The sequence below is a fragment of the Neomonachus schauinslandi genome, chromosome 5 (assembly GCF_002201575.2).
Source record: "Neomonachus schauinslandi chromosome 5, ASM220157v2, whole genome shotgun sequence".
Lineage (NCBI taxonomy): Eukaryota > Metazoa > Chordata > Mammalia > Carnivora > Phocidae > Neomonachus > Neomonachus schauinslandi.
Genome location: NC_058407.1, coordinates 69,848,486 through 69,873,367, shown reverse-complemented (window position 1 = coordinate 69,873,367; position 24,882 = coordinate 69,848,486). Strand labels below are relative to the sequence as shown.

General features: G+C 35.6%; 1 protein-coding gene across 6 annotated transcripts in view; it reads left to right on the top strand.

Annotated features, from left to right (window-relative positions):
- The window catches only part of PPHLN1 (periphilin 1), a 146,045-nt gene that overhangs the window by 6,395 nt on the left and 114,768 nt on the right, over positions 1–24,882 (top strand). For 4 of the 6 annotated variants that reach the window (XM_021704778.2, XM_044914880.1, XM_021704777.2 and 1 more), the window contains exons 2-4: positions 4,084–4,175; positions 14,920–15,084; positions 17,628–17,689. In XM_021704778.2, coding sequence (XP_021560453.1) covers positions 4,104–4,175; positions 14,920–15,084; positions 17,628–17,689 — 299 coding nt within the window. In that variant the 5' untranslated portion in view covers positions 4,084–4,103. The remainder of the gene's footprint in view (positions 1–4,083; positions 4,176–14,919; positions 15,085–17,627; positions 17,690–24,882) is intronic. The other 2 variants (XM_021704779.2, XM_021704780.1) reach the window with 1 other exon arrangement.

Genomic DNA, 24,882 nt, shown 5'->3' with positions numbered 1-24,882 from the left:
TTTTTAGTCTTTTATTGTCTTCTATTTTTATATTCTTTATTCTGAAAATATATAGTAATTTTTTAAAGTTGTTATTTATTTAAAAATTTTATTTGACAAAGAACATGCATGCACGAGTGGGGGGAGGGGCAGAGGGAGAAGCAGACTCCCTGCTGAGCAGGGAGCTGGTTGTTTAGCTGGATCTGGGACCCTGGGATCATGACCTGAGCTGAAGGCAGACGCTTAACTAACTGAGCCACCCAAGAGCCCCTTGGGAGAAAGTTTTAAAAAGTTCTCTGTTGTGGGAGTTACAGGCTTCGAGTTCTGGAATAAAGTCACAGGAGTAAAAAGCACAGCATAGAGAATATAGTCAATGATTGTTCTAACAGTGATGTATGGTGACAGATGGTAGCTACACTTGTGAGTATAGATAGCATAATGTATATTTACTCTGTCATACACCTGAAACTAATGTAATGTTGGGTGTCAACTATACTAAAAAAAAAAAAAACGGAAAAAATAAGTTCTCCATCAAATTTTTACCTAGTTAGTTTAATAATCTTTGATGAGTTGATGATTCTTGCCTTGATTTTGAGATGACTTGAACATGGGACCATTTATTGCCAATATAAAATTGTAAGGATTTCCAGACTAAGGATGCTAGAATTTTTTCAATATGTGAGATATTTTAATCTTAATATTCTAGGTAAAAATTACTTTAAACATCTAATGCAATTCTTTCAGAGATAAGGCTAAGAGAGATGCCCTGCCCAGCCCAGCTCTCAACTGGCAAAATTAGGACTAGAATTCTTTAATATAATTCAGTTGTTCTTATGAAACTTGGGTGGCCTCTGGTGGTCAAAAGAATATCTTCTGTTTTAAAGATGTGTTTGAAGGGAGTTTGGCTTATTAATGGTCATAATTTTTTTTATTTTGAGAGTTTTATTTATACAAATAATGAAGGGTTATTTTTCTCCATTGGTTGGTTTATACAGACACAAATCCTTATGTCTGTATTTTTCCCCCCCTCCTACAGGAGATTGTTGAAAACTTTAAATTTGATTCCTGAAAGGACTCAAGTAAGTAGTTTAGTAGTTATTCTTACATTTTTTTGTGTGTGTGGGAAGCCAGTAATTTTAATATTGTAGTGTTATATCTAGTTAAGAAGCTATATAGTATTTCCTTAGAACTCTTGTAGTTTTTCTTAAATACAAAGTCTTATTTTTACTTGTTTTCCTTTAGCTCATTAATTTATATTCATAATTTTTGCCATCACTTGAGACGTTATGCTTATTTTTTTAAGTTTTACTTATTTAAGTAATCTCTACACTCCACATGGGGCTCAAACTCAAAACCCTGAGATCAAGGGTCACATGCTCCTCCCACTGAGGCAGCCAGGCACCCTGACACATTATGCTTATTGAGTGATTTCCAGGACCTTTAAATATAGTTACTTATTTTTGTTATAGATAATAGGAGGTATAGAACATTATGCAGTGAAAATATTCACCTTCCTATACCCAGGCACCCAGTGGCAGGCACTGTTACATTTCTCCTGCTTATACTCCCAGAAGTAGTCTGTGCGTATGGATATGTATTCATACCCTATCTTTTTATTTTCCCAAAGTGGCAGCATATTCAATATATTAATCTACCCTTTGTTGTTTTTTTTTAAATCAGTGTATCTTGGCATTCCTTCAATATTATATATGAGGTTATTTTTCTTTGAAATGGCTTGCATAATATTCCTTTATTTGAATGCACAGCATTTTATTTAATCTGTATCCTCCTGACCAACATTTTAGGTTGCTTTCAGGCTTTACTATATACCTGTTCAAGTATACAGAGAAGTAGAATTTCCAGGCCAAAGCATATGTGTAACATTTAATAGATATTGCCCATTTTTCCCAATCTGTACCAAATTATACTCGTTTCATTAATATATGAGAGTATTACTTTTCTTTCTCTCGTCAGAGCAGTTTGATTTTTGCAGAGCTTTGGGTGAAAATGAGTACCCCATTATAGTTTTAGTTTTCATCTTCCTGATTTTGAAGAAAGTTGAGCATCTTTTCAAAAGATTGAGTCATTGTATTTCCTTTTTTTGTGAACTGTCTTCATATCATTTGTCCATTTTTATTTTGGGTTCTTTTTTTTTTTTTCTGTGATTTGATTGGAGTTGGTTTATCCTCAAGTAGGATAAACAAGTCACAGGTTTGGTGGGTTCAGTAAAAGTGGTATCGGAGGAGTAATTTTGGTAATTTCTTTTTTTTCTTTCAAGCTTCCATCAATTCTTATACCTAAAAGACTGGTTACTTTGAAATAACATTCTCTCTCTCTTTTTTTTTTTCTTAAAGATTTTACTTAGCGAGAGTGTGCAGAGTAGGGGAAGCGAAGGGCAGAGGGGCAGAGGGAGAGGACCCTGAGATCATGACCTGAGCTGAAGGCAGGTGCTTAACTGAATGAGCCACCCAGGTGCCCCTGAAATAACATTCTTGATGATGTCTGATTATGGATTGGAATTTAGGTTGATTTATGTATAATGTTAAAAGCTAATTTGTAACTTAAATTAAGATTTTTCTAGGCATCTTTGAGTTAGTTCATTTTATTGCGTCTGTTTCTATTAGAAAATATTGTAGGTCTGTTTTTACAGAGAAAATTAAGATTGTACTGTGGATAGTGTCAAAAAATATTGCCCTCATCTTCCAGCCTTTGTTTTTTTTCTTAGCCTAAAGCATTAGAATGCTATACTGCCAAAATGGAATGTCATCTCCCCCCCCCCCCCCCCCCCCCCCCTAGTGCTATTACATCGTAAAGAGCCACCAAAAATCTTTTGACATGTATCTTCTCTGAGAAATTTTCCTTTTCCACAAATCTGCAGACTATATGTCTCGACTTGTTGCCCTATTTTCTATGTACTACAAAGGTCCTGACTTAGTACTTGTCCCATTTTTCACTTCTCACTTGTGATTATCCTTCTGTGTATCAGGATGGTTCATAGTTCTTGGGTCAGAACCTGCTTTACTTTCTCCTGGTTCTGTTCTGTTAACCATTTCTCATCTACTCTGGTGGTTGTTGAGCTGCTGCCTGTGGAATGCCTGCCTGTTTTTGTAAATACAATTTTTTTTTGGAACACGGCCACACCCCTACATTTATATGTATTGCTTATGGCTGCTTTCATATTATAACAGTAGAATTGAGTAGTTGTGACAGAGACCTATGACCTGCAAGGCCGAAAATATTAGTCTGGTCCTTTATAAAAAAGTTTGCCAACCCCTGATCCATTGTGTTGCCACTTTATATAAACGACCTTCAGGCTATTTCCTGCACCCTCTGCTCATCATCTCTTGTTTGTCTTGTTTACCTTGTCTTTTGCCTGTTCACATATTGTTTTCATCTGGACTCTATAGTGAACTGCATTAGCCCTCTATCCAGAACACATCAGCTCTCAAAGGAGGAGGCTTCTCTCTGTATCCCAAACATGAAAAATGCTGACATAACTTTTATCTTAATTTCAAATTTTACGAGAGTGCCTTTGCATTAAAATAGATTTATAGCATTAAAAGCAAAATTGAGAGTGATTTATTTCAGGGTTTGTTGAGAGTGTTTTTATAGGATTGTTTATTTAACACTTTTCAGCTAAAACCATTTCATTGAACACATAGAAGAGATAAAGCTCTAGGAATGCAGCAAAACTAGAAACTGGTGTTATAGAAACCATCCACCAGGAAATAGGAGCAGCATTGCTGATCAGCATTGTAAATTATTCATGAAAATGAATCTTTTCTAATTTTTACTATAAGAATGAAAAAATATTTGTGGTCTTATGGATCTTTTTACCACAATTGTTGGGAATAAGCTCTTTGAAGCTTTAAATAGACTTTGAAATGGAGCGTGGGGCTTTTTATTACATTTTTTTAGAAAGAACATTTCCCAATTGTTTGGAAGAAGAATTGCCTTAATTGTTCTTTTTTTCCTTTTGGTCACTTACATTCCAACAAATATTTTCCAGAGATACTTAAAAAAAATGTAACTACTCTTTTAAAAATCTTCTCTATTGTTTCTAATAACATAAAAACCATAATTCTTTGGTTTCTTTTTGTTTAGTGGCTTACAGAAGAGATGAAATGTGGTCTGAAGGACGATATGACTATGAAAGACTTCCAAGAGAACGAGTACCTCCTCGAAATCACCCCAGTGTAAGTTGCTACTGATGTAGAATAATTCAAAACCTAGTATCTAAGTGAATTTGGTACATCAAGGCTAGGCCTAGCAAAATCTTTTAAGTGCCAAAAATTGACCAGTCTAAGTTGAAATATAGACAGCTTAAGCTTATATTTTAAAAATTAAAAGTTTGAAAATAAAAGACAACATTTATGTAGGTAATCTATATTTCATATTTCTTATTTAAATTTCTAAAATGGAGGATTTTTATATTGAATTTGTGAAGAAAATTTGAGGCTTTATAAAGGTGGACTGTCAGTTAATGAAGGAGTATTTAAGCACCTGCTCCTACTATTGGCTATCACCTATTTTTCTGTATTCCTAAAAATGTTTGCAAATTGGATATGTGAAATTATGAAGTAGGGGCAGGCAGGCAGCTTTTAGTATACTGTCCTACTTGTCTCTCTGTTGCTTTGGGAATTGGAAATTTTTAATTAGGGCTTTTCTCTTCTCAGGGAGCTTGCCATTTTGCTTATTATTGTATTCCCAGCACCTTCTAGTATGTGGCACATAGTAGGAGTTCAATGTTTATTGAGTGAATATATGCACTTTCTCCCCAAAATCCTCTGCAGAGACCTAAGGGAAAGTTTGGGGAGGGTCAAGAAGCTGTCAATCTTAAACTTTTACACAGGCGCCTTCTAAGCACCAGGGGATTTGGGTTGTGGTGATACTATGTGGATATATTATAGATTCATCATACACCATCAAAGGGCACAAATATTTATTTATATGTTGTTTTTTTTTTACTTCTGTATTCTGAGTAAGTCCTACAACCCACTTAGATGGATAATATACTTTCAGCATTGTCTTTTGGCCTGGGTTACAGCTTAGGCTGGGGTTGATCTAAAATGATAAAAGATGGGTTTTTTGGTTTTTGGCTTAGAGGAGGCGAAGGTGCAACTGTCTTGGTAGTCCCACATTCGGGTTCATTCTGACACCAGCTGCCTCCACCATGCTGCCTAAGTTCGAGATCCCAACCCCAACAAGATCCAAGTCATATACCTGGGGTGCACTGATGGGGAAGTTGGTGCTATGTCTGCCCTGGACCCCAAGATTGGCCTCCTGAGTCTTTCTCCAATAGAGGTTGGTGATGACCTCTCTGAAGCAACTGATGATTGGAAGGGTCTGAGGATTACAGTGAAGCTGACCATTCAGAAAGACAGGCCCAGATTGAAGTGGTATTTTCTGCCTCTGCTCTGATTGTCAAAGGCCTCAAGGAACCGCCAAGAAACTGAAAGAAGCAGAAAAACTTTAAGCACAGTAGAAATATCACTTATGATGATATCGTCAACATTGCTCGATAGATGCATCACTGATCTTTAGCCAGAGAATTCTCTGGAACCATTTTTTTTTTTTTTTAAAGATTTTATTTATTTTGACAGAGAGAGACACAGCGAGAGAGGGAACACAAGCAGGCGGAGTGGGAGAGAGAGAGGGAGAGGGAGAAGCAGGCTTCCCGCGGAGCAGGGAGCCCGATGTGGGGCTCGATCCCAGGACCCTGGGATCATGACCTGAGCCGAAGGCAGGCGCTTAACGACTGAGCCACCCAGGCGCCCCCTGAATTCTCTGGAACCATTAAGGAGATCCTGGGGACTGCCCAATCTGTGGGCTGCAATGTTGATGGCTGCCACCCTCATGACATCATAGATGACATCAATAGTGGTGCAATGGAATGTCCAGCTAGTTAAGAACTACAAAGGAAATATTTCAATAAAGGACCATTTGACAACCAGAAAAAAAAAAAGGAAAGAAAGAGGCCTACCATATTTCAGAACAGGTAGACTTAATTATTACTATAGGTCATTTCTTTCCAGGTTTTATTTATAGATTATATATTTATTATAGAATGTAGTTTCTAATTAAACTTTGAGTTAAATTCAATTTGATAAAATTATAGTTTACCTAGAAAAACAAAACAAAGTGATATAGATAAACATGATGTGGGAGTAATGCAGGGATGGAAAAAGGGATGATTTTAGGAAAAAAATTCTTAGGACCCCTACCTTTCTAATGATATATCCTGTAGGAATTTGTATTTCAAGGATACTTAAAAGAATTTTCTGTGTGGTTATGCCACCAACTGGATATATAGTTGGATTTGTTTTAGTTTGTTTTCAATTTTGGGGAATTGCCTTTTTTTTTTTCCCCCCTTTTCTAATTAGGTTTTTTCCCTTAATGTAACACATGACTCCAAATTATAAAATAAGATACATTTAGAGAGGGGATGACTTTTAAGTGGTAACTTACTATAATTACATATTTAACTAGTTCCTGCTTACTGTAAGTGGGGGGTTTTATATATAAACTTCTTAATCTTCAAAACAATTCTGAGTGTTGAATGGTACAACATTTATAGAAGTCAGTAGAATGTTGTAGAAGCCATAAAATGTAGGCAGGGATTTATATACAGAAATGTAATTTCAGACAACAGTGGGAAATATTCATGATCAAATCATGGAAAAAGTCACATTACACCATTTATTACACCATGCTGCATTATTTATGCATGCTGTGTTGTGTCATAGAACACACTGCAGTGGAAGTTGGCTCGGAGTTAAATTGGAGGCAGCTGGGGAGGAGTGAATTTTAAGATGGGAATAATTAGTTGTCCTAAAGACATAAGAAGGGCCCTTCAGATCTCGAGGTCATTGTGTGAGAATGGATTTGAGAAAGTTCATACCTAATAGCCTTTGTTTTCTCTGAAGGGGTAGCAAGATCATCCCCTGAAAGTACAGGTGGTAGAGGGCGACTTAAGGCCAGCCTTGAATTGGGAGTAGCCATTGTTGGTATCTCCTCACTAGAGGTGTTTAAAAAGACTGACTGAGGGGCAGTGGGCTTGTGCACTGTAGTATTTATTATAGGGGCACCAGTCTGCAGGAATGTGTGCTTTATTACCTAAGTAGCCCAGTTTAGGAGTGGAGAAAGCAAGTTGTTGTATTGATTTAAGATTGCATGATGAGTGGTGGACTCAGAAAGATAAGGATATTGAAGGTTCTGACTCAGAGAATTACTGAGGTAATATATTATGTGTTACACGCTGATTCAGAAAGGAGGTAAGGCTGTGGGAGGGACAGTGGGGTGAAAGAAGTGAGCAAGGCTCAGTGAGGCTGAAGAGCACAGTGTGGTAGAAAGATAGGCAATTGATATTTTGAAGTGTAGTTTCCAGGAGAGGACAGTTCTGGCTGATTAAAGTCCAGTGGATGATGGTAGGGACAGAGGGTGGGTGAATGTTATTGGAGTTGAGATCAGGAAAACTTGGAGGCTAGATTTTGGATCAGGGATTTAGATTAGAGCCTCTCAGTCCTCACTGTACATTGAAGTCACCCAGAGAGCTCTTAAATACGAATGTCTGGGCCCCATCCAGATAATTAAGTCCTAATCTTTGCAGCTAAGATCTAAACATCAGCGTTGTGTAAAAGTTTATCAGGTGACTTATGCAGAGTTAGGAAATGCAGATCGTAGATGAACACTGAAGTTGCTGATGATGACAGGAGTTGAGAGTTGAGGTAAAATGACAGGTGATGGAAGTTCTCAGTGGATGAGGATATTTTAGTAAAATCTAAACCCACACATTTTCATTTTTATATCATTTGTGTGTAAATGTGAAACAGAGGCTTCTTTATAAAATAATTTCATCAGCAGGAAGCAGATAGCTACATTTTATACCACAAGTGCATTTAAAATCATAGTAGAGTTACTCAGCTGTCTCTAAATTCCCAAAGGTAAATCTGACTTTCCTAAATTCTCTGGCTACTTGGTTCCTCCTATATGGGGAGGAGCCTAGATGCCTTTCTTCTGGGAGCACAGAACCTGCCCAGACCTTGCATAGCTTCATCCTCTCCTTTTTAAGAAAAAAATTTAATTCTATTGGATTGGTCCCTTCATCCCCCCAATAAGCCTTCCTTAGTTGATAAATCCTTCTTTTTCCCACATCCCCTTCCTCAAGACTCACTTTTATTGGTGAACGTGGCCTTATTTTGGTTAGAAATTTAAAGACCTCCCCTCCGCTCAATTATGCGCCTTTGATGACTCTTGGAAATTATCTTTTTGCTTTGTATGTTACACCTACATTTTAGTTAAATAAAGCAAAGTTTCTTAAACTTTTTGGTGCCATGGATCCTTTTAACAGTCTGGTGAAGCCTATGGATCCCTTTTCAGAGTAGGGTTTTTAAAACTATAAAATACACAAAATTAAAGGAGACCACTTATATTTGAATATATCAAACTTAAAAAATAAATTTGTAATGTAGTAATATGTACTTCTTTGGTAGACCATTAAATATTAAGAGCTAATGGTGAGAGTTTCATTACTATATTTTCAAAGTGATGAGAATAAATGGTATTTTGAGATACTGCAACAGCTGTAACGTGATATGAAAATATCTATGATTTCTGTTAGTGACAAAGCCACAGATAATTCTATTGTCATTTGTTGCTGCATTTGGGTGAAAAAAGTAATTTTATATTCACATCTGATTTCAAGGACCTGCTGAATCCTTGGGTTAGAAAACTGATAAATGACACTAGAACTAGAAATATAAATCAGTGAACTTATAATTCCTGAATTTGGAGTTAATAAAAATATAATTTCTTTAACGTTTAAAAATATTTGCTTACAAAGCAGATCATCTAATGTTATTTTAAAAACCATAGTGGTATATCATATTGACTTGTATAAGATTCTCACAAGCAGCATTATTCATAACAGCTCCAAGCTGGCAACAATCCAGATGTGTAACAATAGAGTAGATAAATTGTGCAATTTACACAGCAAATAGAATGAATGGACCTGAATGGACCATTGCAAAAGCAGCAACATGTATGAACCTCACAAACATCAGACTGAAAGAAAGAAGCCAAATATAAGAGTATATCCTGTATTTCCTACATATTGTATAAAGTTTCAGAATAGGCAAAACTCACCAGGGAAGTGGTTACTTTTAGGAGAGAGGAGCAGTGTCTGGGAGAGAGCACAGGAAGGCTTTTGCCATACTAGGGATGTTCAGTTTTTTTTATCTGGGTGGTAGTTATACAGTGTAATTACCTTGTGAAAATTAATCCAAGAGTCATTTATGACTTATACACTTTTTGTATGTATTTTTTCAATAAAAACTTAGTTTTAAAAAGGCAGATTATTTTTCTAAATATAAAACTAGTTAATCCTTTAAAAAGCGAGCACTCGCTATCTTTAGGGCCTGGGATAGAGCAAGATAATGTTCTATTTTGTATATCTGGATTCTGTTCTCTAACAGAAAAGCAACTTTACTGCATTTCTCTTTTTTTCTTATTGCTCCCATTTACTCACTACTTATATTCAACTATTAACATTTTTTTAAAAGATTTATTTAAAGAGAGAGCATGAGTGGGGAAGAGAGAATTTTTTTTTTAAAGACTTTATTTGGGAGAGAGAGTGAGAGAAAGAGAGAGAACATGAGGGGGGTGAGGGGCAGAGGGAGAAGCAGACTCCCCGCTGAACAGGGAGCCCGATGCGGGTCTCTATCCTGGGACCCTGGGATCATGACCTAAGCCAAAGGCAGACAATCAACCGACTGAGCCACCCAGGTGCCCCTCAACTATTAACATTTTATGAAAACTTTCTGTATCATGTATTTATCCATCTGTCTGTCTTTTATCCATCTACTTAATCCATCTAATTTTTTGATGTATTTCAAAGTAAACTGGACAAGTGTGCTTTTCATTAACTACATAGGTATACATATCATAAAAGTGCAGTGTTTTTTTTACAGCTTTTTCTAAATGTGAAAATTACACACATGAAATACAAAGTCTTAAGTGTTCATCTGCTGAGTTTTGATTTTATGTAGAGCTGCCCTAGGAGGTGTTTTACCTTCTTGGCTGACAGAATTGCAAGAACTTAACTTTCTTTTTATTGTCATTATTTCCAGAGAGGAAAGAGGAGTTCTTGGCTACATTCTGTAACAATGTCCTGATTTTCTGGGGCAGTTCCAGTTTCACGTATTTGATCCATTATTCCCCAATGCCATTGAAATGCAAAACCATTTTCTTTGAAAATTCAGTGAGTGAATTAAATGAATAAGTGCTATTATAGAAATGCATGTCACAAAATATGAGGAAGCAGAGTGAGGGAACCTTAGGCTTTCGAAAGCAGAAGTCCGCCAGTCTGTGTAGTAGATTTTTTTAGTTATGTGTGGTTTGTGTGGTACTTTTCTAATAAAAAGCATGTGATGCCAAAAGTAACATAAAATTGATACAGCGAAGCAGAATGTGTGTTATGAATATAGTGCCTACTATGTGCCAAGTGCTGTTCCAGGTGCTGGGAATAGAGCAGTGAATTAAGACCAAGGTTCCTATGCCCATGAAGCTTGCATTCATACTAAGTTGATTATTTTAGGGAATAATGGCATTAACTATTTACATGTGCTATCATACTTAGTTACTTTGCTGGTAGGTTAGTGAGTTTTAATAGTTTTTCATTTATTATAATAACAAAAATTAAAGATATAAAAGTAGACAAAATAACAAAATAAACTCCCCATGGATGAATCATCCAAGTGGCAATTATCAACTCATGGTCCATCTTGTTTTGTCTGTGCCTCCCCCAGTTTCTTTTCTCCCAGATTATTTTGAAGTAAATCCAAGATACCCTACTTCTTTCTTTCTTTCTTTTTTTTTTTTAAGATTTTATTTATTTGACGGAGAGATAGCACAGATAGGCAGAGTGGCAGGCAGAGGGAGAGGGAGAAGCAGGCTTTCCGCTGAGCAGGGATCCCAATGCCGGGCTCGATCCTAGGACCCCAGGCTCGATCCCAGGACCCCAGGATCATGACCTGAGCCGAAGGCAGACGCTTAACTGACTGAGCCACTCAGGCGCCCCCAAGATACCCTATTTCAAGTGCCAATAAGTATTTTAGTATATGTCTCTAAATGATAAGGATGCTTAACAGGAGGAGCTTATATGTTAAAATTTTTCCTTTAAATAAAATGTTTTTCTGTTAGAATTTGTGCCAAGTATATTTTAATGACATTGGGAAAGAAATGTTTTTAAAGAAGTGTGCTAATCCTCGTAATTTGCCCCCAGTTAGGAGTGAGACTAAACATTAGTGTGGAAAATTTGACTTTTAAATATTGAATGAAACAAAACGGTGCTTTTACTTACTGAAATGAAAGTATTTCTCATAAGAGGTAGTTCTACTAAATTGGAATTTATAGCAAATTAAGAAATAATTGCTTATTTTGTAACAAAACATGATCACCATTTCAGATTTAAAAATTGCAAAACTAATTTGATATGTATCTTAACCTGATGAGATTTTCATTAGCGCAAGCAAACTGAACAATCCTTATTTCAGAAACTCAGTGGGCCTAATGGTAGGAATTGTTTCATCCCTGAGATAGTGACTTATGAGAAAGTGTAAATTTCATTGACCTATAACTTCTCAAAAAAGTATTTAAATTTATATGCAAGTTGTTGCTTTCTATATTCTTCCAGAACAGATCAATGATTAAGTAAAATAGGCTTAAAATTTTTTTTAAATGAGTTACATGTAGTTTTTTATTTTGGTCTGACTGATCATAAAACATTAATACTAATTTTGGAGGAGCAGATCTGATAGATTTTATGCATATTTTTGGAAATTCTAGTAACAGCCATGAAAAATTGATACATAGTATAAATTTGTAATAGTTGTATTAAGTTGATAATAGTCTGATCTTAATGGTATACTGTACATATTTTTCATAATACACAGAAGCAATGAAAATTGATTTCACTGAGATGAATTCAAATTTTATGTCCAAACTCAAGATTTGAAATATCTGCATTTTATTTATTTATTTTTTTTAAGATTTTATTTATTTATTAGAGAGCGAGCGAGAGAGAAACAGCATGAGAGAGGAGAGGGTCAGAGGGAGAAGCAGGCTCCCTGCTGAGCCAGGAGCCCGATGTGGGACTCGATCCCAGGGCCCTGGGATCATGACCTGAGCCGAAGGCAGTTGCTTAACCAACTGAGCCACCCAGGCGCCCAGAAAAATCTGCATTTTAAATAAGAGAAATGTTTTGATTCTATTGAGTTCATTTTTAAGTTAATTAAAAATGATCCTGTTATCTTTAAAAATCTTTTAAGATAATCTTTAGAAGTCATAATTTTTATTTCTGGTTTGTATATAATGGTGCTATTGTTTTCCAAGGTATTTCTAAAATGGAGGCCCCAACCATATAAGTACCTAAGCCTTGTGTCCTTCTGTTAGCATTTAGAAAGGAAAATTACATGTTTATAGCTCAATGTAAATTTGTATGAGAATTCAGGTGTTTCCAATCAGGTCTGGCATTGCAGGTAATATAAAGTACTGTTTGAACTTTTTATAAACAAAGCTTTTGAAAAAAATTCTGAAATCTTTCCCTCCCATCATGGATTTAATTGGAAAGAAAAATCCTTGAATGGTATACCTGGATAAGATAGGAACTTTCTGATAATATAGTCTTGCTTTATCACAGACTCCTATAGTCATCCTCATTTCCTTAAATCTTTTCATATAACTAGGGAGTTTTCTTTGAGAATATATGCCTATAGGGGCGCCTGGGTGGCTCAGATGGTTAAGTGTCTGCCTTCGGCTCAGGTCATGATCTCAGGGTCCTGGGATCTAGTCCCACGTCGGGCTCCTTGCTCAGCAAGGAGCCTGCTTCTCCCTCTGCCTGCCACTACCCCCTGCTTGTACTCTCCCCCTCTCTCTCTGGCAAATAAATAAATAAAATCTTAAAAAAAAAAAAAAAAAGAATAGATGCCTATAGAGGTGAGATGGTATAAGGTACTTATATTTGAATATTTTCAAAACAAAGGAAATGTGTTTGAGCTTCATTGCTAGATACAGAACTGTCATTAGGAATTTCTTTCTGTTGCTGATTAACAACAGAATGATTGTTTTCATTTATTATTTGGAAAAAACAATTTGTTAAATCTATGACTAAATGTGATGTGAGTTTTCTTCTTTGAAAGTTTCACCATATGCATTTTACAATCTTAAAATCACTTTGAACAAAGGAAAAGGTTGCTTTGTAAAATAATCTCTCTATTCATAAAAATGTTTAGACATGCATGCTTACCCCACTATCCCTCCAAATAAATATATACAAATAAACAAGGATATTGTAGGATGGAATTTTATGGTTCTTGGAATTGGAGAAATAAGTGATTCTAATTTTATGAATAACAGAAATTTTGATTTAGAAAATGATATAAATTATAAAGCTGCCAATTTTGGTTTAATGTTGAATTTTTTTTAGAGGCTCAATGGTTGCTTAGATTTAATTGAAATCTCTACTGAAAGACAGTTTTTACAAGACAGAGTCAATGGGTTCCTTTGTCTATTATGTTTTATGTCAACATACAAAATATGTGTTACAATGTAATATCTCACATACTGAAGAAAGAAACCACCTTATAGGAAAAAATTAGGTAGATCCTTTTAGCTCTCAAATAGTTGTAACTATTGATTTTATTTTTTTCTCAGCACATTAATAAATTTGCTACCCATTGGGAAATTTGAATAGGACACAGTAATTTAATAATTGAATAGTTGTAATTATTAACGCTAAGAAGTAATTTAAGGAAATAGATACTTTGAGGAATTGTGTTTCACCTAGACTTGAAAAAGGTAATCCAAACAGCAAACATTTTTGAGTACTTAATGTGTCCTACACATTGTACTAAATGCTTTACAATTTGTTTTTCATTTAGTTCACAGCAACTCCTTGAGGCAGGTATTAGTATTAATCTGTTGTACAGATAATGAAACTGAGACATAAAGATGGAATAGTAATGCCCTGAATGTTGGGCTTTATTTTTTTATTTTGTCAAATCAGTTAACTTAAATTGATCATGCCTTATACTTTGATAGCATTCTAATTTCTTTCACATATATTTCATCTGATATTGGTAGAAAGACATACCGTGAATGCTCAAGCCCAGATTATTTACAAATACATGTTCTGTAGCTCTCTAGTTCTTACTGTTGATAATCATCTTTTTGTTCAGTTATTTCACAGCAGCTACTAACCCAAGAGAGGTATTCTTCTCCCTCTGTCCAATTTCCCAACCCCACAAAAAAAATCCATTTAGTTGCTAAAACTTTAAAATATTAACAACATACTAGTTGGAAAATCAGTTCAAATTTTATATCAGGTTTTATTTTGCTTCCACACCTGTGAAATCAAAGGCTCTCTTCTCTCCAGTGCTTCTGGAGAAATAGCAGAATGTTTCCTCTTGATGGCCTAGCTTAGTATTACCTCCCTATTTGCTGTTCCTTATGTGTGAAGATTTTGTATTTCTTCAAAACAGTATAGTTCAAACACAGTAGACTAAAGATGTGTGCTATCTTAAATGGTTTTGTTTCTAAAATTCTTAGGCAATTAGGATTAGAGCTACTGTAACATTCTTTCTGTAGTTTATTTTTTATTAAAACAATAACATTCTATTTTTTCTTTTATTTATGATTGGTTTTTAGCATTGCTGCTTGTTATTTTAAACACCTGGCTTTCTTCATTGAACAGTTTTATTTCCTTTAATCCATGTGAAAACCTTGCTATTAGTTATATTCATGTTATTTCATTAATGCATTTTTGTTTGTTTATACATTTACTCTATTTGATTAAGGATAAGAACTCCTGTACTTTTTAAAAACCTTTCCAAAACCAAATAGAGAAATTAGTGATTTTTATATATTTCTTTTTGTCTGTTTTAGGATGGCTACCATAGAGTAGTTAATATTGTGCCAAAGAAACCATCACTGCTAGACAGACCTGGTGAAGGAAGCTACAGTAGATATTACAGTCATGTTGATTACCAAGAATATGACGAGGGCCGCAGTTTTTCTCATGATCGAAGAAGTGGTCCACCTCACAGAGGAGTATGTAAATTTCCCCCGTGTACTAATTGTTATTTTTTATAAGTTTAAAAATCATGTAATTTTTGAAATTTATGTGACTGGCCATGAAGGCAGTTGAATAAACACTTCCTGCTTGATGCTCTATTGAGTTGCCTGCTAGAGCTGTCAAATGGGAACTGGTAGTGGAGAATCTTGGGACAAAGTGGGTAAGCCACTCTGGGTAGCTCTATCTAAGTGACATTAATTCCAACTAGCCTGTGTTTTTATCCCCAAAATTGGCAAGAATTTGCAGAAGCAGATAAAGATAATCTACATTGCCTTGGTACTCAGTAAGTGATGAGCAGCATCTCTTACTGGATGTATCCACTTATAATTACTTTGATTATTTTCATCATGATGAGATGCTGTGGGTGAGGTTGGGTTACACTTGAGCTTCAGTGTCATTTTTGTTATACTTACTAAAGTTTACTTAGTAACTCAAAGTAGAAAGCTCTCAAAACACTGCCTGTCCTATATAAAATAAACACTTTTTAAATGTTAGCTTCTATTATTACCATTATTGTTGCTATTGTATTTTGTTTTTCTTGATCATCTTTAATAATCTGGAAGTATGTATTTAATGTTGCAATAATCTGTCATTGAACTTAATTACAACTATTCCTTGATGCAGTTCCTTTGACTTAGCTTGTGTGTTTACATTACTCCTCTGCTAGACTGTTTACTTATATTTTCTCTCTTCCCCTTCCCTACTATATAATGTTGCAATTAACAGTACATATTCAAACACTGTTTATATTAAAATTTGACCTCACATTGGCTGTTGGAATTACTTTCCATACTTTGCCCTCAAAGAAATGGAGGTAAGGTGATTTACCCAGGGTTGGGTATGTATGGAAGTCCAGTTCTCTTACTACTGCATCATGGTGATCCTTGACAATTCTAAAGTAGTAATGAGACTATTCAGTGTTTTCTTGTCATTTTAAAGTTTGGGGTGCATAGCTTCCTTCTCTTAGAATGGATTTTTATTTTGTTCAATTTTTAAATATTTTGCTGTTCCTTTAGGGAGAGGAATTTGGTGTTGACAAGTAAACATTGTACATTATCACTATTGTAGAAATACTGGATTTTGCCTTCGGAGCTATTATTCCAGGTAGTCTGAGGAACAAAAATATTGGCCTTTACATAAAGTTGTTCTCCCTCTTAGGAAAACCAAAGGTGGCCATTTAATGTGGATAGGGAATTTTGGATTCATTGGATCAATTTGTATTTGAATCCTCATGAATATGATTTTTTCCCTAAAACCTTGTAGCATCAACATTAGTTTTTTGTTACAAGTTGTGTTTATTCTTACTTTATACAACATTTTCTCTTTATATTCACTTCAAACAAAGTAAGTCCATTTGATATCCTTAGGACTCCTGTGACACTAATTTATCTTGAGTTCAGTTATATAAAGAAAACTACTTATTTGATCTAATATGTTATAGCTGTTGAGTTTTTTCTTTTGTTTGTTTATATTTACTGTTGGGGAGGAAAGTGATGAATACATTACTCTTATGTTAGAGTATATGATGCTAAAGAGGAAAATGAAGATAGTATTTATTTTACCTGATTTAGTATTTCTGATTGTGAATAATTAACATTATTGTATTGTTAATTCTTGTTCTATATTCTATATATAATTTTAAAGCAATTGGGCATGAATTACTATGTTTTTTTTAATGTACCTTTTCAAATGTATCTGTTTTAGAGGACAAAATATGCTTTTTTTTTCATTAATTTTAAACTTAGTGTCACATCTTGCTCTAATATAGCTTTTCGGTAGGTGATAGCTTCTTATTATATTGTTTCCAATTATAGATTTTAATGAGACTCAAGATGAGAAAAGAAAACTTGAACAAAAAAAGTGGGAAAGTAAATTTTTTTTTTTTTTTAAAGATTTTATTTATTTATTTGACGGAGAGAGACACAGCAAGAGAGGGAATACAAGCAGGGGGAGTGGGAGAGGGAGAAGCAGGCTTCCCGCAGAGCAGGGAGCCCAATGCGGGGCTTGATCCCAGGACCCTGGGATCATGACCTGAGCTGAAGGCAAATGCTTAATGACTGAGTCAACCAGGCATCCCAGGGAAAGTAAATTCTTCATTGGGCTTGAATTTGAAAATTGGTGATAGAACTTGACAGAGGGAAAATAAAATGAAAGGTCGAGAAATGTATGCTTGATTAAATTTAAATTGGGCCTTTGTTCTTGTAATGGTCCTTAGCTGTTGTGATGTTGGCATGTTTTTGGCAATAAGGCTGTTAGGGCCTACCAAAGAAATACCTTAAGCATTTTCATAGAGCTAAATCATACCACAGGTTCTCGGTCTACTAAATTACTTGTTGAAATGGATGATTTGCTATATCTTTTTTCCCCCTTTTTTATGCCTTTGAAGCTCAGAGAAATTTAGAAAGGTGTTTTTGTCCTCATATTATTTTGGTCTTAGAGATGTTTCCAGTAGTACTGATATATCCTACTTGACCAAAATAATGCAAACAAATATCTAAAGAACTTTTTTATTTTACAGGATGAATCTGGCTATAGGTGGACAAGAGATGATCATTCTGCCAGTCGACAGCCTGAGTACAGGTAAAATGATAAACATAGTACCATAACTACTTTGATACTTGATTCACTGAGATGTCTGCTGTTGAAATCTAATCTCAAGGCTCGTAGATGAAATCTTTATTAGGATTTATAATTTTGAGAGCAACAAACATTTTTATGACTGTAATATAACAGCACTAATAGCACTCTGTATCTATTGGCATTTTGAAAACTGATAATAAAAAAATAATGTTTGGTATATTCTCATCAAATTAATTATTAAATTATTCCTAATGTGTAATGTGGATTATAAGGTATCTGCTTAATTAGGTTAAGGCTTTTTTTTCCCCTTCAGAATATTTGAGTCATTACAGAGTGTCTCTTATTAACATATTTTGGAAGAACTTCAGTCGTTGTTAGCCTTGGTTACTTATAGAGACATCTGATAGAATAGTTAGGGGGAAAAAAAAGATGGACAGATTTAATCAAGTTTGTTTTATTTTTATTTTTTAGGTTATTTAATAGAGCGAACAAGCGCAGGGGAGGGTTTGAGGGGCAAAGGGAGAGAGAGAAGCAGACTCCCCACTGAGCAGGGAGCCCGATGCAGGGCTTGATCCCAGAACCTTGGGATCATGATCTGAACCATCCAGGCACCCCTCAAGTTTGTTTGTTTGTTTGTTTAATGACTTTACAAAGGAAGTAGTAGAAGTTATAAAGGAGCTTTCTAAAGATTTCCTATGGGGGCGCCTAGGTGGCTCAGTCGGTTAAGCATCTGACTCTTGATTTTGGCTCAGGTCATGATCTCAGGGTCATGATCTCAGGGTCGTGATATTGAGCCTCATGGAGAATCAGGCTCTGTGCTCAGTGGGGAGTCTGCTTGGGATTCTTTCTTTTTCCCTCTCCCTCTACCACTGCCCTCCCCCTCTAAAGAAAAGATTTCTTACAACTCTCAGAGAATAACTTACATACAAGGGAAAGTAGTCAACTGCTACAACTCTCTAGGTGCCAGAAGTAGACAACAGGATTCAGTGAATCAGAGCAAGGCAGCTGATTACTCACAGCACCTCAGTCATCAGGGACATCAGCATGGTAGTGCCAGTTCCCTGCCCCCAAGTCCCATAGGGTGATGTGGTGGGCAGAGATGGTGGCTGGGCATACAGTAGGATGCACTGCAGCTCAAGAACACAGGGTCAAGAGCTTGCTACTTTTTTGTAGTAAGCAGGAAGCAAGCAGGCCAGTCCTTCTTTCATTAAGAGTGAGCAGTCACACAGTAGTTATGCTGTGGTCACCTTGACCTATTTAATTGTCTCTATGACCAGCTACAGAAACTGTTCAACGTCAGTGGTTGGCAAGGTCTTACAGTTTGGAGTACACAGCAGGGATGTGCAGGGATGCACTCATGGAGGACTGCCTTCCCAAAAGAAGTAATAGAGAAAAGAGATGCTGAAAAATACTTTAATAAAATATAATTACTGTGTTAAACATAACACAGTAAGTTTTAGACAGCTAGGAATAGAAGAGAATTTCCTTTATCTGATAAATGGGTATTTGCTATACTGAATGGTAGAGTTAGAAGCATTTGCTTTAAAATCAGAACAAAGCAAAGATGCCTGTTATCACTGCTTCTATTCATCCTGGTAATGGAGGTCTCAGCCTCCACAGTAAGACAAGAAAAATATAGTAGTAAGGGATAGAATGAAAGAAAGCTATTTACAGATGATAAATTATGTAGAAAATCCAAGAGTCTATAGACTTATTAGAACTGTTTAGTTCTAATAAAAATAAAAAGTTTTTAATAAAAAGAATAAAAGTTTAGTATAATGAAATCAGCTGTTAGCATAAGTTAGAAAATGTAATTTAAAAATATTTTCTATAGCATAAAAACTATAAGGAGTAATGGGAAGAAATCTAAAGTGTGTGAGAGTTACGTAGATGAAATTGCAAGTCATTTCTAAGGGACATTTAAAAAGACCTGAGGGCGCCTGGGTGGCTCAGTTGGTTAAGCGACTGCCTTCGGCTCAGGTCATGATCCTGGAGTCCCGGGATCGAGTCCCGCATCGGGCTCCCTGCTCGGCGGGGAGCCTGCTTCTCCCTCGGACCCTCCCCCCTCTCATGTGCTCTCTGTCTCTCTCATTCTCTCTGTCTCAAATAAATAAATAAAATCTTTAAAAAAAAAAAAATAAAAAAAAATAAAAAAAAAATAAAAAGACCTGAGTAGAAGAGCAACATATATATGACATCCTTGGCTGGGAAGAGACAGTATCATGAAGATATCAATTCTCAAATTCAGATGTTCATTCAGTTTGGTTCCAGTCTAAATTCTAGGATTTTTCTCTATGGAAGTTGGCAAGCTGTTTCTAAAATTACGATGAAGGAGTAAAGGGCCAAATGGCAAAAGTAGCCTTGAAAAAGATGTGAATGAGTGACTCAATATACTATCTATCAAAACTTATCAAGCTATAGTAATGTAAACAGTGAAAGAGGGAGTCTAGAAACAAACCTAGATATACCCAGGAGTTTGGGATATAGCAACAGTGGCACTACAAATCAAATGGGGGAAAGAATGAACTTCTCAGTAAATAGTGCTGGAATAAATGGCTATCCATTTGAGAAAAAAAAGTGACCTGGTGTATCAAAATATCTGGTATAATAAAGACCTAAATATGAAAAGCAAAAGTGTAAGAAAACTCTTGATGAGATTAGCCAGTGGTTTATATTCACTCCAAAGGAACAGTTAGTTCTTAGACTGATTTGAATTTATTTCAATTTTTAAAATAATAGTTTGTTTCTATCTTTATTCTCCCTCTTTTTAGCACTTTATTATTTTCCTGTGTGTGTATATAATTTTACATAAATGGAATAAAATCATATGGGACTCCCTGTTTCCCACATTCATGTTAACAGCTGGGTGTACGTTCTACTATATTTTTCTCTATATTCATAAACATTTGGGGTATTTGTTGTTAATGAGATATTATACTGTAAGTTGCTTTTCTCATTCAGTGGCTTGTGGAAATCCCTCCAGGTTACTTGGTTTAACTTTTACTTGAATCTTTTTATGGCTAAGTTACATTCCATCATGTGGATATACCAAATAATTTAGCTGTTCACCTATTGATGAATATTCACTGTTTCTAGTACAAAACGGTGTAATAAGTCTGAGTATATGATGTCATTATGAAACAGTACTTTAGTTTCTATGAGATAGATTGCCAAAAGTGGAATTTCTGGGTCACAGGACATACATATCTTACAGTTTAATAGATGTTTTCAGTTTGTCTTCTAAAAGGCTTGTAACACTTATGTTTCCATTTTTGAAAAAAATCTAACATTTTAATTTGGATATTTATATTTCTTTCCATCTTATTTATGAATATAAGTAGAGTTTTAAAATTTCTTTTAAGAATTGCTATAACTGTATCCCACAGATTCTTAGAGATAGCAACTTTTTATTTTTTAAGTAGGCTCCATACCCAGTGTGGAGCCCACCGTGGGGCTCGAACTCATGACCCTGAGGTCAAGAGTCAGACATTCAACTGGCTGAGCCACCCAGGCGCCCCTGATAGATAGCAATTTTATACTGATTCCAACATAGTATATTTTAGTTATTCTGTGATCAGAGAGTGTTGTCTGTACTCATACTCTGTTTGATATTTTTTGGTATAGAGTTCATTCTATATGGTATATTCATTCATTTGATAAGTATTTATTGGGTGACTGGTACATGTCCGGTATTCTTCTAGCATCTGGGGATAAAAAGGTTCTGCTCTCATTAGCCTACATTTTAGTATGAATTGTGGATCATAAACAGATAAAAAACAAAACCTTTTTTATGAAGAAAAATGAAATGGTAGTGGTATAGAAGGGGCTTCTTCCACATCTTCTGTACCTACACTTGATGTCTGGGTGTCCTCTGTGACATTTCAGGTATTAGGTTATCACAGAAGCTAATGCTTTTCCAGGCTAGCATCTTTCTGGCTGTAGTTTGTTCCCTGTTATATGATCTCACTGAAGACTTTGTGAATAGAAAATAACTGTTTGTTTTAAAGGGAAAAAATCATTGCATTGTAACCCATGCAGAGAATACTTGTATATATTGGTAAGCGAATAAGGTTCTGAGTATTTAGGAAAACCATGCCAACTAGTGTTTTTGTTTTTATTGGGGTGTACATGATAATTCTTTATATTGTGGAAAGAAAATAGACTATTTAAAACATTTTATTTGATACAGTTTTTAAATTTATAGAAAAGTTGCGAGAATAATTTAAAAAACTAGAGACCCCAGTAATGTCTCCCACAATGCCCTGATAATGTGTTTTATGGCAAAAAGATCTACTCTGAATTCGTAGATCATATTTTTGTAGACGTCCTTAATCTGGAACAGTTCTTCAGTCCATTCCTTGATTTTTGTGGCTCACTGTTTTAGGCAAGATGAACACAGGGCAAACATTTTGTAGACTTTCTCAATTTAGGTTTGTCTGATGTTCATGATCCGATTTCAGTTATGCATTTGTGCCAGTACAATCCCTGAAGTGATGCCATATTCTTTTTATTGCATCCTATTAGGTTGCACATGTTGTTGATTTGTTCCGTTATTGGTGGTGGTGACTTTTTATCGCTTGACTAAGATGGGGTCTGCAAAATTTCTTCTCTGTGAAGTTGGCCTCTTCCTTTGCCTGACATTGGTGTTTTGTTGGGGAGATACTTTGAAACTGTGCAAGTATGCCATTCTTCATCCCATTTTCATCCACTAGTTCTAGTATTCATTGGTGTTTCTTGCCTGAATTACAATATAATTGTTTGTAATGGTGATTTTGTAATTAGACTGTTCTTTCTTTATTCATTATGCATAGTGTTACCTGTTTCCCGTTATGAGAAAGAGCTTTCTCTTCTCTCCACCATCCCCTTTAAGAAAAAACAAACAAAACTTTGTTTATATCAGTATGGACTCGTGGATTCCTATTTCCAATGTGTTATAATCTGTTGCTATCATTATTAGGATGCTGAAATTTGGTCAGTGAGAATCCCTACAAGTTAGCTTCTGTGTTTTTTCAAAAATACTTTTTGTAGAGGCATATGTATAACATAAAATATGCCATTTTAACCATTTTTAAGTGCACAATTCACTAGCATTAATTACGTTCACAGTGTCTGGTAAGATGGTTACACTAACAAACACGATTTTCAAAACTTTTTTTCATCATCCCAAACAAAAACTATACCTGTTAAGCAATAATTCCTCATGCCTCCTTACTCCCACCACCATTTTACTTTTTGTCTTTAAGAATTTGCCTGTTCTTTGTATTCATATAAGTGGAATCATACAATACTGTCCTTTTATGTTTGGCTTCTTTGACTTAGCATGATGTTTTCAACAGCATGGTGTAACAGAATGTCATTCCTTTTAATGGTGTATAATATTCCATTTTATATATTTACCACATTTTATTTATCCATTTATCTTCTCTTGGATATTTGGATTGTGTCTACCTTTTGGCTATCATGAAGAATGCTGCAGTGAACATTGACAAATAAGTATCTGTTTTGAGTCCCTGTTCTCAGTTCTTTTGGGTGCATACCTAGGAGTAGAATTGCTGGGTCATATGGTAATTCTATGTTTAGCTTTTTGAGGAACCCCCAAACTGTTTTCTGTAGCAGCTGTACCATTTTGCATTCTCACCAGTGTACAAGATTCCCAGTGTCTTCACATACTCACCACCACTTGTTATATTCCTTTTATTATTGTGTGCGTATGTGTATGTGGGGGTGTTCTGTTAAGTGCTTTTAAAAATTAAAACCTAGGGGCGCCTGGGTGGCTCAGTCGTTAAGCGTCTGCCTTCGGCTCAGGTCATGATCCCAGGGTCCTGGGATCGAGTCCCGCATCGGGCTCCCTGCTCTGCGGGAAGCCTGCTTCTCCCTCTCCCACTCCCCCTGCTTGTGTTCCCTCTCTCGCTGTGTCTCTCTCTGTCAAATAAATAAAATCTTAAAAAAAAAAAAAATTAAAACCTAGATTACAATCATTTCAGGTTCTAGTTATTTTGTAAATATAATATAGCAAGTTATGGCCTAAAATGTTCACAGGCACTATCTGTGTAATGAAATGATTGATTCATTTACTCATTGTGTATTTTTTAAACTACTACATGTGTTGTGAGAATGAAAGTGAATAAGAGCTATCAGAGCTTTGTCGTCAGACAAAGCAGAATGGGCTGGGTTGTACTTACTGGGGTAAGTTCTGACACGGAAGGAATTCAGAAGAATGATGGTAAGATGATGAGGAAAGACTGAGGGGGAGGGATCATTCGAGTTGAACTCTGAAGGCTAGTTAGCATTTCTGTCAGAAGAGATGGATAGAGCTAGAGGAAGACTACTTAAGTGGCTGGGACATAGCAAGCAAGTACATGGTATGTGCATGATGAGGCCATTTTGGCCGAAGCACAGGTGCTAGTGGACATCTGAGTTGCTGGAGTCTGGCAGACAGAGAGAGGGAATAAAATTGCATAGAGGTCAGGCCTGGAGATGAATTTGGAGGAATGATTTGTATAAAAGTGATCTTTGAATTGGGTGCTTTACAGGCAGGAGGGGATGACTCTTACTTCAGGAATGACATCATCTTGCATAGAATATGTAGAGCAAAGTAAGAGGCAGCAGACAGCAGCTAGAGGGCTAGTGTGGCACAGCTCTTATATGTTTCCTCTTTAAGACCTGAGGTGAAGGGAGGGCAGGTGGAGAATTTGAGATGATGCTTGGGTGAATAATGGAGGGGAAGGGTCTTCCCTAGAAACTCAGGCATCCTGGAAATTCAGTGCTAAACTGCAGCTCAAGGAAATCTTGTTGAAACTTATATTCCTTTAAGACCTTTAAAAAAAAATAGGAATGTGAGCTAATTTTAGGTAAATCTATTATGTGTGTATGAAAATGAATGCTACTTTGGAAATTCAGTGCATGCAGTAACTCTTTTCATTTAAATAAATACTCCCTGTATTTTCTTTTAAATGGTTTTATGAAGATTTTCAGTGGAGCCCTGTACATATTAACAATTCCAGTGTTTCCTGTGATCTTTTCCATCATTTATTTATCTCATGTGATAGGTGTAAATCACCTTGTGCCATCTACTTGACTCTGGAGAGGTTGTTCATTTGTGGCAATTCATTTACTGTACTCCGATAAATCGTATTAATATGGGTATGTTTTTTTTTTTTTTTTTTTTTTAAAGATTTTTTTTTTTTATTTGA